The 16,698-nt window shown below is 40.4% G+C and overlaps 1 protein-coding gene across 1 annotated transcript; it reads right to left on the bottom strand.

Moving 5' to 3' along the window:
- Positions 1–2,761: 2,761 nt before the first annotated feature.
- Positions 2,762–16,698, bottom strand: LOC139969675 (U1 small nuclear ribonucleoprotein 70 kDa-like). Its single transcript, XM_071974816.1, has 8 exons — positions 16,349–16,698; positions 15,645–15,762; positions 14,554–14,618; positions 13,710–13,772; positions 11,568–11,649; positions 4,586–4,687; positions 4,225–4,312; positions 2,762–3,252 (listed from the first exon to the last, which is right to left on the bottom strand). Exons 1-8 carry the CDS (start codon positions 16,490–16,492, stop codon positions 2,814–2,816), a joined length of 1,101 nt encoding a protein of 366 aa, XP_071830917.1. The 5' UTR covers positions 16,493–16,698; the 3' UTR covers positions 2,762–2,813.

Raw genomic sequence — 16,698 nt, 5'->3', positions numbered from 1 at the left:
AGATATTTCTAACAATACACTTATTTCTGCCAAAAATGATGGCATTGTCTACACTCCAATTATACACAAAAACAATAAGTTCAAGATACTGTTGGTTTTGTCACAAGTTGTTTTGTGGAATATTCAATTACATATATTCATTTGACTCGAGGCAATATATGAATACCTACCTGATACCTCGGCTCAGTACAAACGGAGCCAATCTTTTGATAGGTTGTTGCGCTAGGTGGAAGCACTGAACATATTTTCAGCAGATATCGATATCGCGCAGCACATGCACAAGGTTCGTGGTGTATGGTCGCATCGACCATTGCCGTGCCATGCTGTGTGACCATTCTCATGATTGCTACAGATATTGTATTATTCTTATTCTGCCAGATGCAGACGAGAAAACTGTACAACTCTATTTCCCAAATTATTGAACAAAAAATATTAGTGAATCGCACTGATGAGTGTTTTTTTTACCCCATTCCCAGTGGGGGGGGCAGCCGATTTCATGGGGGCACCGCCCCCCCCCCCCCGTATCTACGCCACTGGTGTGATGTATTATTAGCCTTTGAATTCGTTCCGGATAAAATGCTAAATTAAACTATAGGCCAATAAGGTACAATCCCAGAAATTGGCGACAAACTGCATATCAACTCTAATTGGCACAAACAGTGACATACAATGTAAGTTGTAAGATGAAAGTTAAAATAAAGCGATACCTTAATGTCTATTCTCGTAGTCCTGGAGACGTTGGACCCGACCCCCATGCCTGAGGTGTGTAGGGCGCTTCCCCCTCCCAGAAACGTCAAATGGTGCATAGTCTATAAACTCCAGTCTAAAAATAATAGGTCTAAACCTCAATAAACAATCTACTATTTACAATGTTAGTGTTAACACTAACATTCCCCTTTCAACCTAATTAGGTTGAAAGGGCCAGTGAAGGGTTCCTTTCACACCTCCCCCCCCCCCCCCACACACACACACACAGTATTTGGAAAAGTTCAGATGCGGAGCAACACTTCTCGAGCGGCGGATTATGGCGATCATGTGATCGGAAATGAGTATGACAATCACGTGCCTGCCTCGAAACTCGAGTAGTAATCGAAAGAAAAGAGGAGAAAAGTATTGACATAAAGCTTGCGTGCTCATCCACGATGCCCCAATGAACATCGTTTCAATGAGCTGTTTGATTTCTAACCCTGGTGGGGGGGGGGTGCGGATGTGAAGACGCGTTGGTAGGAAGAAATGAGGGCGTACTGAAGGAACTACTCGAAAATCAAAATAATGGCCAATTTGGTGTTTTCGGCTCAAATTATGGAGCAGACAGTTAAAAGACTAACAAGAGGTACAAAATAGTTTCATGTGAAAGGTTGTTTTATATTTCTCATCTTCAGGTTATACACATAAAATTTAAGAAAAAATAATCAAGGACTTATCTTTCACCTGCAAATGATAAGTGTGAATTCATATGATTACCAATAACTGGTTGTCTATGCATTTATACCCCCCCCCCATCCCCTTTGTGTATGTGTATACTATTGCTTCTTCTCTCCCAGTATTTAATTCAAGCATGTTTCATGTCCTTCACAAGGTACTCTTCATTTTTAAAGCATCAAAGCCCTTGCTTTCAATTGTATTTTTTATTTCTTAAAACATAAACAGCCAACCCCCCCCCCCCCACCCCTCGCCTTCACTGTTTTTTGTTTGTATCTGTTAAATTTCTACCCCCTCAGAAAATAAATGAAATACTGTCAAGATCAGGTATGTCATTATAAGAAGAAACGAACCTAGACTATAAGAGCAAGTATGTTATCCTTACATTTTTCTTCTTTGTACCTTAAACCTACCCCTCCTTATTCCTACCCTACTCCACCATTTTCCAGCACCCCCCACCCATCCTCGACCCCATGGCCACGCATCCTACCACCAGAGTGTGTAACTCACGTAAATTCATGCAGCCAGAAACCCTCCAATGGCTTCACAAACCAATGCTGATGATGAGAGTTGAAGACAGTACAGAGTGGAGAGAATTCATCTATTTCTTAACATTCAATGTATACTTACTCTCAAGAGAGAATGCTTCCTCTGCTGAATAATACTTACCACTAACAGTTGCAAATCATTATACAATCTCTACAGAACGTTGACGAATTTTTCAGCATACTTTACTTACTTTTCAACAAGATATGTCGTCCTCTTACATATTATTGACACAGACAAGAGCAATCTTATGTCAAGTATATACTTACCAATTAATGGAATGGAAAAAAACGTTCAAATTATTCGTGACTTAAACCAACTGTTCGAAAGGATAAGTCTTTGTTATGTGAGTAAAGGAACAGATATTCAACTAATATTTCAGCCAACTTTAGAATAGTCTTTTGACTGTCTGAAAACTGCCAATGACGTTGACAGTAAAAGCACTTTTACGAGACTAAAGATAAATCATTTGATATATGTTTCGTTAGAATGATCTTCCAGGGAGAGGAACAGCTCAAGAACCCATTATTTGTCTTTTGTTTAGAAACCTTTCCTACAAAGCCCTCCTTCCCACTTTCCTGCTCACTCTCTTTGGGAGAGTGGTGGAGGGAGGGGGGTTGGGCAGGAGGTCTCCATCAAGTTGATGTTCATTCCCTCTTAGAACAATCTATCCCCTTCTCGATGAGTGGTCCAAACAGAAATATGAAGGATAACAAGCACAACCCTGTAAATTATGTAAAACCTGCTATTTACACAAACTAAAAAACAAACTTTTTGAAAGGAAAAGTTGTAAAAAACACTGTACAGTGACGCTGCTTCCCCAGTGAACCCGGGGCCGGGGATCATCACTTGGCTTCCTCCGTTTGACCGTTCGTCTGCCCGTCCACCAACTGACCGACCTCAAAATCTTGGGGCTCCTCCTTGGGCGGCAGCTCTGGGTAATCGTCCTGTTTCTCTTCTTTGATCCTCATCCCCCGTTCGTACTCCTCCAACTCCTCCGTGGTGGGTTTACGGTCCTCGTCAATGTCGTGACCTCGGTCGCGATAGTCCCTGTCCCGATCCCGGCTCCTGTCCTTCCTCCTCCTCTCCCTGTCGCGATCTCGGTCGCCGCCTCTGTCGCCCCCCCTGTCCGCTCCCCTGTCGCGCCTGCTGTCGCGGTCCCTGCGACGGTCCCTGTTGTCGCGATCCCCCCTGTCTCTCTCTCGTCGGCGCGGCTCCTTGCTGCGACTGCGGCTCCTCCTTCTTCGCTCCTCTCTCCTGGGGCGCTCCCTCCGATCGTCCTCCCTGCAGAGAAGAGGAGAGTCATTTTATCTTAGTACATATATATATATAGGAACATATTTAACATGTATTTATACATTACATGATCATATGCAGGATACTCATTAAAAACATCATTAAATTAAATTACTCATCAAACATTAAAAACTGGTAATCAGGTTGAAGAGCAATGTCTAACTATTGCTAAATAGCTTGTCTTGTTTCTAACCAAAATGCAAAAAAAAAAAAAAAATTATCCGTGGGCTCAAATTCATCTAGTAACAGTTCACGCTGTGGCACTACATCTATTTTATCGCATGTATAAGTTAGTCTTAACAATTTTTTATATTTCATGATCATGATTGAGTTTTTGATCTTGGATCTGGATTAATTTTTGATCTTGATTAGTGAAAAGTCCTGGAAGGAAAACACCGACAGCTCAAAGACTAAACTAACCCATCAAAATATGACACATGGTTCTTTTTAGAGTTGCCATATTTCCTCATTTGAAAAAGTGCGACAATGCATCCCGTGGGAGGGGTCTCAGAAACATTTTTCCATCTTAAAGGGGGGAGGGGGAGGGCACATACCAAATGGTGTCTTAATTACAACTTATGCACCAGTCTACTGCAGCGTAAAAAACTTCCGAAATTTATACCAGAAATTGTCTACGCAGAAAGTTAAATATCGCGCTCCCAAAATGGTCACGTATGGTGATGCTTATCTACCTGCCTACTCTTAATAAGGTCTGCCGTCAGAGACAATATATTCTTGTAGCAAAGATGGGAGAACCCTGATTACGGGAACCTATGGGGCAGACCTAGATCTTCACACCTTGAGATACCACTACGACTCTATCGGCAAACATGGTTACACTTATCATCGATAGCAATCTGCCCACTTTACAAATCATTCCATTTTTGCAATATATACTACATGACCTATTCTATCTGCACGGAGCTACCAATGAATAAAAATTGACGGTTTGGGTTATACCTTCCGATCGATCCAGACGGGTCTTCTCTTCCAGAATGACGGGTATTCTGGTCTGGAGCGCCTCGCCTTGTACCTCCGAGCCCTCCACCTGCGATGGAAATATACATCAACAATATCAACAAATAGCAATATTGTCTATACCTTTTGCTTACCTTTTTTCTTGTATAATAATTTTTATATTTGATGTGACAGGAAGACAAGACGTGGGTGGTGGGGCGAGCCGGAGATGAGGATGGTAAGAGAAACGAGAACAATCTCTTGCTAGTTTAACATTACTGAACATTGATGGGGGGTGGGGGGTAGTCGGGGGTCAAGTCTTTACAGAGGTTACAAGATTCAGGAACAAAGAAACCAAACTTACCTAATCTTCTTGGGAACCATCCTTTAACAGTTCTAGCCCTTTCAACGTCGACCAGAACTCGCCTCGAATCGATCTTCTTGCCATCGGCATGCTTGTAGGCATCTGTAATGAATACAAACAGGAAGAGGGTAAAACCTAAGAACAAAGTGAAGGGTGGGCAGTAGGAAAGGAAAAATTTAGAAAAAGGAGCACAGTCAGACGTAATTTTGAAGATTGTTGCTCGTGTTTGACTCGAGGACTTCTCGTTGTAACTGTAGCTTCCTCCAGGCACGGATGTTTTCATTGCTGGACACGCTGACCGCTGTTTTTCCGGAAGAGATGAGCACAACATTGTCGATGGTTGTTGTCTTCCCTCATTCCCCACTGATGGGTTTCTTTCACAATACACCTGCTTACCATTCCACAAGTATGAGGCAGTAATTGCTCAAAATATGCCAAACAAAGGCAACACCAAGATCAGCAAACCTTCCCTGTTGAAAAGGTTCACTGTTACCTATGAATTGTTATTAAGTTGTACCCAGTCCTCCTCCTTGGATAGTATCCTTTGCACTAGGAAAGGGACTGTTATGTAGGAATTGTTATAATACTCTGCGATTGCCCACTTTGGTGAACACACTTTGCACTGGGGAAAGGGTCTGTTACCTATCAGTTGTTATAATAACTATGCAATTGCCCACTTTGCACTGGAGAACGGGACGGTTTAACTATGAATTGCAATAATACTGTGCAATTGCCCACTTTGGTGAACACACTTTGCACTGGGCAAAGGGTCTGTTACCTATCAATTGTCATAATAACTATGCAATTGCCCACTTTGCACTGGAGAACGGGATGGTTTAACTATGAAGTGCAATAATACTGTGCAATTGCCCACTTTGGTGAATGCCCTTTTGCACTGGGGAAAGGGTCTGTTACCTATGAATTGTTATAATAACTTTGCAATTGCACACTTTGGTCAATACCCTTTGCACTGGATTAAGGTCACAGATCAAGAGGCTAATCATCAGATTTGCTATAGAGTTATTACTTTTGCAACACACAATCAGGAAACCTACCGACATCCTTAAACCACCAGTAACTTACCCGTGGAGCAACACAGTTTGAGGGGAAAATTGTGAAAGGTGGGATCGGGAGGGGGGCGGGGGAGGAGGAGGGGGAGACTTGCTTACAACAAGGATAGCAGTCTCAGAAAAGTGGCAACATAATATTATAACATCAATCCATCTGAAAAATGCATAACCCAATCTTACATAATATATGTCACACAAGTGATGTCCATATTATAATGGTGTGACTGTCCAATCATAACACCTGCACTCTTGGTGTGACTGTAGACCTTTCACAGAGACTGTGGACACTCGGTAGTGTGACAGCCATATCATACCTGCACTCTGAATATAAGTTGTCACTGCTGTGACAGTGGACTCCCATCAATGTATGCTACTGTACTGGTCATGTCCACACTATACTGATCCCCTACATCGGTGTGACAGCCATATCATACCTGCACCCTGAATATAAGTTATCACTGCTGTGACAGTGGACTCCCATCGATGTATGCTACTCTACCGGTCATGTCTACACTATACTGATCCCCTACATTGGTGTGACAGCCATATCATACCTGCACCCTGAAAATATGAGTTATCACTGCTGTGACAGTGGACTCCCATCGATGTATGCCACTGTACCGGTCATGTCCACACTATACTGATCCCCTACATTGGTGTGACAGCCATATCATACCTGCACCCTGAATATGAGTTATCACTGCTGTGACAGTGGACTCCCATCGATGTATGCTACTGTACCAGTCAGGTCCACACTATACTGATCCCTAACATTGGTGTGACAGCCATATCATACCTGCACCCTGAATATGAGTCATCACTACTGTGACAGTGGACTCCCATCGATGTATGCTACTCTACCGGTCATGTCTACATTATACTGATCCCCTACATTGGTGTGACAGCCATATCATACCTGCACCATGTGTTATCACTGATGTAACAGTGGACTCCCATCGATGTATGCTACTGTACCGGTCATGTCCACACTATACTGATCCCCTACATTGGTGTGACAGCCATATCATACTGTCACACTACAGATGAGCCACGTGTAAGTGACAGTTGATTCCCATGGACGCTACCATATCAGTGTAGTGTTGCAAATACCGCTTTATATATACCTTGTTGTGACACTCAAACTTACTGTACCTGTCACACTAGTTACCTCTCACAGTGTGACAGTTGAGCCGTACCTACGCAGTGGGGATCTGGTATGACAGCTACACCATCATACCTACACACTACACTGGGTTACCTCGGTATGACACTGAAAGATACCACCTTACTGTATCTGTCTAACATCTTCACATTTTTAGTGACGTCTCACGTCGTTGGCGTGACACTGAATTTTACTGTCACACTGATGATGGTTCAGGTTGGTGGAGACAGGTATGGTACAAACTCAACACAACGAATGCTAAATATTACTCGTTTTCACAGAATGGCCTCACCAAGCCATGACATACCACAGAATATGAGGAAAATACTCTTTCTTCTAATTGAGTGATATAAACTCTACTACTGGCTAGAGCAAGGACCACCATTTGTGAAACTGATATAGTAGGGCCTTAGGGTAGTATTAACTCTTAACAACACTAATACTCTGAAGCATATCATGCGACTGGTACAGTAATTTCACACTGCCTTTTTTAACACTGCCTTTGTGTGTTTAGCTTCGTACCTTACAGAAGCAAACTCAGAAGTCTTTTACCCTCTCTCGGGTTCAGCGTAAACTGCTGCCATGTTGATTTCTAGAATAACCAATGTCTTGGGTGGCAAATTTTGCCACAATCGAACGGCTGTGTACTATTACTCTTTACTCTTGGAATCCAAGCTCTTCGAATGCAAAGGGCTTGCTTTCCAATGATATCATAAGCTGGTCCAATCTAGCCACCTTCACAGAATGTACTACTTTAACCAAACTTAACCAAGATCTCACTACATATCTTGGAAAGGGGGTAAAGGGATGAGGGGAGGGGGGTGAAAGTTGAACATTAACACATTTGCTATTGCAAACAGTTTGATATCTAAGTGGTCCACTGGGCAACCACCTAGACTGTACTGTTTCAACCAACTTAAACCAAATTAAAACCTTAATTTCATTGTTAATCTTGGAAAGGTGGAGAGGGAGGGAGGGGATGAAAATGATCTTGTACACAAAATTCTAATGTAGTACATTAACAATTTCTGGCAAGCTCACTCTTCAATAGACTTCAATACTGGACATGAAATCAGGGGTCTTACCATGTGTATCTTAATACCTACACCATCGATGCCATTCAGAACCAATATGACCAATCTGGCTGCATGTTCCTCTTCCAGTTACATAGACATACAATTACGGTAGAAGTAAAACTGTATAGTTCTCACCAGTTGTCTAATCCACAACAGACTAAATATTACTAACTCATAGTCACAACAAACATCTCTAAAGCAGGGAATGATGTATCTGGTATGTATCCGCAGAACAACATCCAACCTATGAACTTGCTATACAAATGTCAAGACGAACAGCAGCTTTTTCGTACAAAGAAACGATACAATTTATTTTTTAAGAGACAAAAAGTAGTCCAGACCCTTCCACACTGCCTCACAGACTTTCCTCGATAACGACATAACATAAGACAACAAATATATGGCCTCCATCTCATTGCATGACTATGATGCAAACATTTAAACAGCATTTAACCACCAGACCAACGAACCACTTGGACACACACACACACATGATCACGCCACCTGATCCATTGACATTTTGATGCACTCCTTGCAGTATGGTGTCCTGTTCTGGTCAACATTCTCCATATCAGACCAAATCGGACAAAAAAGCACTCTCTGCTCATCTCACGCTCAGAGACAGAACAAGTCAGAGAAAATGTAAGAGCTTCAAAACAATTGGGATCCACATTACGGCATATCTCTTCAGTATGCTAACCGAGACGAGAGTTACCTTCGATCAAAGCAAATTTTGGTTATCCATCCATAAGAAACCCTTCATCAGCATAACACCGCCTATGCTACAACACCCTGAGCTACAGAAACAGGGCATGCCTTACTTTTAATTTCTTACAGATTCTGTCTACAAATCCAAACTGAACCATTCAACCCCCAGAGGTACAAATATCCAAGCATGCAAAATCCAAAGCAAATGGTGATGTGCATTTGACTTACCAAGACAACCCTTGTGGATATACATACCCGAGATGATTTACTGAATCCCAAAAATTGCATCAAAAGCTTCAGTTTCTTGCGCCCATAAATACCACAACTTTCTTGGAATATTTAAATAATCACAAAGTTTTGTCTGTAACTACCATGGAGCCATTATTCTTGCATGATTCCTGGGGATCTATAAATTCTTCTTAAAAATCGTAAGGTATTATCTCCTCTCTGTCTACTTTCAACTTTTTTTTTCCTAAAGTAATTTCATCCTCCTAATTGCAAAACATGCAGTACGGCTCCCCCCCCCCCTTCCCCTCTCTTTGCAACTCACTTTCTACCTTAACCTAACTGAGAATGCAATTTATGGCAAACTAAATTTTTCTACTACAGTACACAGGGGGCATACATACCAAATACTGTACCTCAGAACTTACTTATGCCACGACGCATCTCTTTAAGAAGATTCTCCTCACAGGGCTAACAAGAGGTCCCGCAGGGTTTGGAAATGTGCCTCCTTTTTTGTCACTCAGACGTTTCTTTACACCTTGGCCTTACCCAGCCAAAACCAACCCCTCTTTTCACTTACTCAAGGGAACAACCCTTTGAAAGGTTCCATTTCGGGCAAATTTGTTGGCCTTACCATGCCAGATGTGAAATAGGTAAAAGGTGAACTCTTATAATACAAGTATCTTATCATTTTGTTTAAGGTGATTTTCACTTTGATTATGGAGGCTTTCCTGTTGTTATTTTTCTTCTATTTTTTTTTTTTATATTATTTTGGCAATATGATGAAATGTAGATATTAAAAACACTGCCGGCAAACCACCAAACTTTCTGAATTTATTGCCTCTCTCCCAGTTCATTCTCTCCTACCTAACCCAATCTGTTCACCACCCTGCCCCCCTCCTCCCCCCCATTTTCATTCAAGTTTGACCACCCTGTGGTAATTTCCACTTCTTTCCTTCCAATTTTTCATCTTTTGAATACAAAACCAACCCAATTACAGATATCCACTAATGCCACAACACTTTTTTCCCTCAATGTCACATCTCTATTTCTTTGCCAAAACACCCACACACCTGCCTGTCTTTCTACCCTTTGTCTTTAACTTTTTTCCCTTTCGAATAAGTTGTTTTTATGTTGGCATATCCCTATCTTATACACTGCAATTCATTTCCTTCTAAGACTCAAATCCCTTACAACTGCACCTCTTCAAAAGGGTTGACGATTCACTACTACATTATTTGCCCCCCCATCATTCCCCCATCCACTGCCATACCTGCAAAACTTCTACCAAAAGTCCCCCCCCCCCCCCAAAAAAAAAAATTTACAACGAGGGATGCCAAACCGTACAAAGTTGACTGAAACGCATCTTACCGGGGAATTTGCCCCTGCCGAGACATTCCCAGAAGTATGCTTACCAGACACTCATACAAACCAAAAGGTCACTTTTTCTTTTTACAACTGAATGAAGTGTGGCACTGTAGTAAACACTGGCTACAGAGGCGTGAGAGCCCTCATATTCAGCAGACCACGTTTATTATATTTGTCGTGGCTGTGTTGGGAATGACAAAGAGAAAAGAGAGTGAGAAACACATTTCGGTCTGGCAGGGTCAAAGTTCAAATATGTTGACATTTGTCTTGTAGTGTGTTACCTGCGCACTACTACCTCCGAGATGAGGGGGTGCTTTCAAACAAACAAACAAAATTCTTTTAAAAAATAGAGGCGAAGGATTTGTATGTAACGAGGGAGGAACAGAATTATAGAGATAGAGTTTTTATTCCCTCTTACTATTTAAATGGTCATGAAACTAAAGAGAGACCCATCGTCCCTTGCTGTACATTATTCTTAGTGCCTGGTTATATTTAATAGCAACAACTCAACATGCTGATTACAAATCTTAACCCTTTCAGAGTCTTCTTACGAAAAAGCCTGTTGGCAGGGTTGACCTTGAAAAGAGCTCTCGGCGGTTTTTGTTTCGACGGATATCCATCGTACTTTGAGGATGCCTGAATGTCACAAACGGCTGTCCGTAGAAATCGATCTATACCCGGAAGTTTGGAGGTATAAAATGAGAGATGCATTGCAATCACTTATACGTAATTTCAAGAATTTGTTTTAACTACCCTTCCCCATTAACAGCCTGCACGGTAACTGGATAATCCCCCGACAACACTGCCAATTAGAAATAGAACCATCAAAGGCACCCTCTGAAAATTCAACCCTGCCAACGAAACAATGATTGCGTTACGTCACAAATAAAAACCATTTGAACACACTTACTACTGTCTCTGCCCGTCTCACATTCACGATGAGACATAATGCGAGACATTTTTAGAGAACGTTTCTCTCAACTTGGGTCACTGTCGATTCCCTCCTGCAGGCTCATCTACGACGACAAGCCAGCAGGTTTAGAGAGCACACAGCCCTTCAGAGAATTACAAATCCTGTCCATTGTAATAATCACATTGTATTAATGTTTCATTTCAAAGCTCTTCCTCATAATCAGCAGTCTGAGGAATGATCTTCGCTTTAAGATCCTTCTCGGATAGACTAAAAGCGGCAGCAGACAAATTAATAGAAACAGAGGCTGGTTAACTGAAGCAGAGATGTACCACAAAGTACATTACCATAATTTTTCAACCATGATAACAATGCTTGCACAAAATGGAAGAAACTTATCACAAGATTCGGGCAAAAGTTATAGAAAAAGGTTTTCTGTCGCTATCCCGAATCGCGATCTTACCGTGCATGTCCCTGTCGTGTTCGTACTCGATGAACGCATAGCCGCGAGGTTTACCGGTCTTCTTGCAGTGAACCATATTAATCTACATAGCGATAAAAAAGGGGGAGAAAGAGGCAAAAGATAAAACACAGGAATACTATCTGTTACTTCTGTCTCCAAACATTGGCATTAACTTTAAAGGTTGACAAATTTATATGAATATTAAACCTTGTGCAGGGTTATACAAAACTTTGCTGTATTCAACAAAATGATGAAAATAGCTTGCTATTTAAAAGATGGCAGGCCAACTTAACCTGCGGTATATTCAGGGCAATTTTTTTGACTGTGGTCTCATACATGACTGATTTTCTGTTCGGACAATCTAAATCAGCATTTGGTGGTAGTGCGGTGGGCGGCTGGGTTGTTCACATCAAATTCAGATTGCACTGTAACTAAATACCCCCCAAAATAGCTCAAATGATAAATTGGAATTGTGCTTAGTCACTTTGGAGATAACTGGCATTTAGCTAAATAAATATGCAGAATCTCTAGGCCTGAACACAATACAAACTGCATCTTTAAACCAAGAACAAGGAATTTTGGAAGAGTTTGGTCAAAAACAAAAATTCAAGAAAAGGTAGGTAAACTACTTTGATTGTCTCTAGTACCAGCTGGATGTAATTGGATAAAACAAAAGTTTCCAAACACCAGACAAGCAAAGTACAGAATTTTGTTATTCCTGGCTTTGAACTACATAACAACAGAATGAAGCTCTGAAGAATGTGAAGAGACCAGGTGAACTAAGAAGAAAATTACAAAATCATAATAATTTTAATTGCGAATTGTCTCATTAACTTGAAAAAGACCTTAAATGATGACTTTACGCAGAATTGTAAGTTTTGTTGTAATGTCAGTCCAAAACAAAGTGGATTATTTTTTGCTTTGATTTGTTGTGATAGAGCTACATTGTTCTTTTCAAAACATTACACCTTTTAAGAAATTTGCTAAATCTCTGGAATGAACCTTTAGTTAGCTACTCAATGTAACATTGCTCATTAAGCTAATCCATTCACCATTTATAAAAGTTGTTTTATAAATTCTCATAACTGGACTAAAAACCAAAACATGTTTGTTGAACTTCTTATCAACGACATAGCAACTTGAGTTAGCTACTCAATGTAACATAGCTCATTTTGCTAATCCATTCACCATTTAAAAAAGTTTTTTTTTATAAATTCTCATAACTGGACTAAAAAACAAAAATATGTTTGTTGAACTTCTTATCAACAACATAGCACCTTGAGTTAGCTACCCAATGTAACATAGCTCATTTTGCTAAACCATTTACCATTTACAAAAGTTGTTTTATAAAACCAAAACCAAAACATGTTTGTTGAACTTCTTATCAACGACATAGCACCGTTGGGTGACATTTCTACCACCACTCTGCCACAGATGACAAACTTGTAAATTTGTTGTAAGTATGTCATCTGATGCTGTACAAAAAAGATTTAAAGGGTGTGAAGACTCACGCAAAAAGAAACGTCTAATGCCGGTAATCTGACCTAGTTTCGATGAGGTGTAACAGAAGTGTTAGACACCACCATCGATCCCCAAAAAACACACACGCAGCTTGCTACCGTCGGTAATTAGACACTAGTCTACAGTCAGTACATACAGCTGCGGTCAATACCCACAGCACAGTGTACAAACTATAAAGCGATGGACATCTCAGGTCCAGCTAAAGATAACAAGGTATCACATTTCATTACTGTCTGCATTTTGTAGCCACACGAACAAAACGTCACCTGCAAGCAACGGAAAGTTAACTTTTTCAGATGGCCGCACAAGGTTTGGGGCGAGTCTTCAATGCCTTTAAGTTTTCCTACTGAGTTTAAGTATTACATATGAGATGCTGACCTAATGATCCCCTGTGTGCTAGACTAAGTAGTTCAGCAACTTTAATTGCTGAACTTCAGATGTATTAAGGGTCATATCACAAACGCCAAAAGTAACACAGGATCACTACTTGGGACTGACAGGAATGGCTTTTCTCAAATGCAACTTTGTGCCAAAAGTAATCCTTTGATTGCATCCTGTAAGTCAGTAGTTTAATTTACTCTGCTACTGTCACTCAACTGAGCTGCCTCCCTATTAACTCACCGAACGGATGGGGCCGTAGTGTTCAAACTCTCTTCTGAGCTTGGATTCGGATGTATCATAATTCTGGAGTCAGAGAGAGGGAGGGAGAGAGAAGTACAGAAAAATATTTAAAACATCCACTCTTATTACTTATTTTCTTTATACAGGACAACATAATCCAAAGCTATTTCCAAACACGGCAAGCTGCGCTGCATTGAACATGCTATGCAAAAATGTAATGGGTGACATTCAGTCCAGATAATATGAAAATGTATTTATAAATAAATCAAGCATGCTAATCGTGAATTGTTTTGAAGTCGAATCTCATTTTCATTAAAGCAGCACACTAATATCTGGCAAGTTTGGCAAACAATTACCTAATACCAGATTTCTCAAACTAAGAATGCAATGGTTCAATCCATCCCATCCTATGGGACATCCCCACTGACCCCTCTCAAACCCCTAAAATGAATGTTTCTCAACCAATTCAATAATGAATCCATTCTCTATATTTGCTCCGACCAAACGGAATTGCCATTGATTTCTAATTTTCCAACTTGCGGGAAGTAGAAGACAGCACCGAGTGGATTCATTTAAAGCATTGTCACTCAAAATAAATTTATCTGGTGACAACTAAACGCTTTTGGTACATTTTGATAGAATTGTTTAAATACGTCATACAACTGAAATGAAAAAGTGAAAACAAAGTACATGTATACCATACCATGCTAGTGGTAAATGAACAGCTCAAGTACATGGACTTTGTCAGCAACAAACTAGTGCACAGTATTCATGTACACTTTTGCATGCAGTACCCAAAAACAATCATAATCAAGAAAAATTGCAAGAGAATATAAAGACTTACAATTCGTCCGACAAAAAGTGTTTTGAATGCGTCCCCTGTTGCTGCTGGGTTGGTACTTGCATCCCCTGAAAAAAAAGGCAAAAGGACGTAAACATTAATAAGTTATCAAATATTAAAGGAAGGAAAGCAGACTAAAAAGTTACTATTAGTCTTGTATCGCACCATGGGTTTAGAGAGTAAAGGTATGTCAGACAGCCTGACAGATTTTTTGAACTCCAAAGGTGTATATTAAATGTTTTTTTTCTGAAATTCATGTCTCAAAATGGATGCTACCATCGAAGTACTTGTTTTCAAAGAATTTGACCACTCGCTCCTCAAATGTTCTGTATTAACAGTATGACGGGTATTTGTCAGGAACAATATCGTAGGGCAATGTTTTATTCAGTCTCCTGTATACTGAATCAAGTTAATCATAATAAGGGGAAGCAAAACCAACTAACTATGATTGTTGCTACAAATTTAAAGATGTGTATGATGATCAAGCCTATACTTAGGTCATACACAAAAGGTTGCTTCCAGATGGAGATATTGTCATCTAGAGATCATGAAGTGTGGGGGGGGGGTGGGGCTTAGCTTCTATCTATATTGGTGAAGTCAGAGTGCCAAAGGGAGTCTGTGTAACCCTTGACCCACCCTGTTATGTTCTGCATTCACGTTTTAACGTACTCTATGAGGTAATCATTAACGCAAGTATACATTAATAACTACACAAACCAATGATTCCAGTTGGGTTAGCTTCTTATTTAGTTACATAAATGTCACCAATGACCCAAGAGATGTACTTGGTTGGTTCAAACACATCTAATAAAGGGCACGTGGTAAAGAATACTGTTCCTGGGTTAGAACTACACACGACAGAACAAGAGACCTGAAGTATGTGAAGAGCCCAGGTTATCTGGGACAGTACACTTCCATTGGATAAAAAAAGTGGAAACAATTTGAGGCACTGTAGAGAATGTAATATTATGTGATGTAAGTGTTGCCAATTCGATTGGGCCATGAGAGACAGAAATGAATGGTTAATCTCTGTTTCCTTTGAGTGTAAATGAACATACAACATAAAAACATGCAAGAAAGAATGCACTTCTTACATTCAGCCCTTTGTGCTTCCACTCTGTTACTTGCAATTTCAGCTTTTTCCCGCCTTTTCCTTTCTATACGCTCTGCTTTGGTTTCTCCCCTCGTCGGTGGTGGGGTTTCTTTGGGATCCTAGAAAGATGGGATAGTTTTCATTATCACCTTCAATAACTTTGGCTGTTCTGGTATTGATAGACAATCACTGTCCTAAACTTCATGTCTAGGTTACTAACTCCTAACAATAGCCTGACTTAGGCTTATTAAGCAACAATTTAGTAGAGGTTGGGCCTAACGTCAGGCTAATATTACTAGGCCTAGCCTAGCCTAGGCCGTGTGTATTTCACGATAACAGCACTAACAAATTTTCGAACAAACTTTGCCTAGCTACTATCATCTTTCAACATCATTAAATAATAATCTTAAAACAAAATCTCATGGTAAAAATCTGTTGAAGACATACTATATTTTTCCACAATGAACCTGTGTGTAGGCTAGGTGTCCTAGTGTTATAACCTATCGTGATTACGTATGTGGGCTATTAAAATCTAGCACTGAGTACCATGCCATCATTATTACATATGTTAGGCTACGGTAAAATTTTAATTGGCAGTCACAACAAATATAGCCTGGTGTACGTTACACGGCAGAGTAAGATGCTTCAAATTATTTGGTACGACTAAAAGACGTGTAAAAGTAATGAAAAACATGTTTTTTTTACCTCAAAGAATCCCAAGTACCGTCCAACACCTTCATAACCATCGGTTTTCTTTTCTATCACAAGTTTCTGGGCTGGCGGAAGGTATCTGATCGGATCTCGCGGTGCAAACAAAGCCAACAAATTTGGAGGCAAATACTGGGTCATCTTCAAGTATTACGACATGAACGGTGCAAAATTGAAATGTTTTATTTCTTCTGACTTATTTTTCTCACAGGATAACGCAATTTCATGTCATTTCACTTCGTTTTTATGGTCGTAAAGCGAGAAAATTAGGTTATAGTCGAGTTGCCAATCGCGTGTGTACGTACAGTATATGATATGCAGTACAACTACTAGTGTGGGTTATAAAT

Source organism: Apostichopus japonicus, chromosome 7 (assembly GCF_037975245.1).
Source record: "Apostichopus japonicus isolate 1M-3 chromosome 7, ASM3797524v1, whole genome shotgun sequence".
NCBI classification, from domain to species: domain Eukaryota; kingdom Metazoa; phylum Echinodermata; class Holothuroidea; order Aspidochirotida; family Stichopodidae; genus Apostichopus; species Apostichopus japonicus.
Note: the sequence above shows the minus strand (reverse complement) of the source record. Positions and strands in the feature narration are given on the sequence as shown.

What these genes read in the sequence shown, in the direction of transcription:
- LOC139969675 (XM_071974816.1), bottom strand. Translation starts at nt 16,492, where the DNA reads ATGACCCAGTATTTGCCTCCAAATTTGTTGGCTTTGTTTGCACCGCGA. An exon ending in GGTACTTGGGATTCTTTGAG is followed by an intron (nt 15,763 to 16,348) that starts GTAAAAAAAACA and finishes CCATCTTTCTAG; the next exon opens with GATCCCAAAGAAACCCCACC. An exon ending in ACTACGGCCCCATCCGTTCG is followed by an intron (nt 11,650 to 13,709) that starts GTGAGTTAATAG and finishes ATCGCTATGTAG; the next exon opens with ATTAATATGGTTCACTGCAA.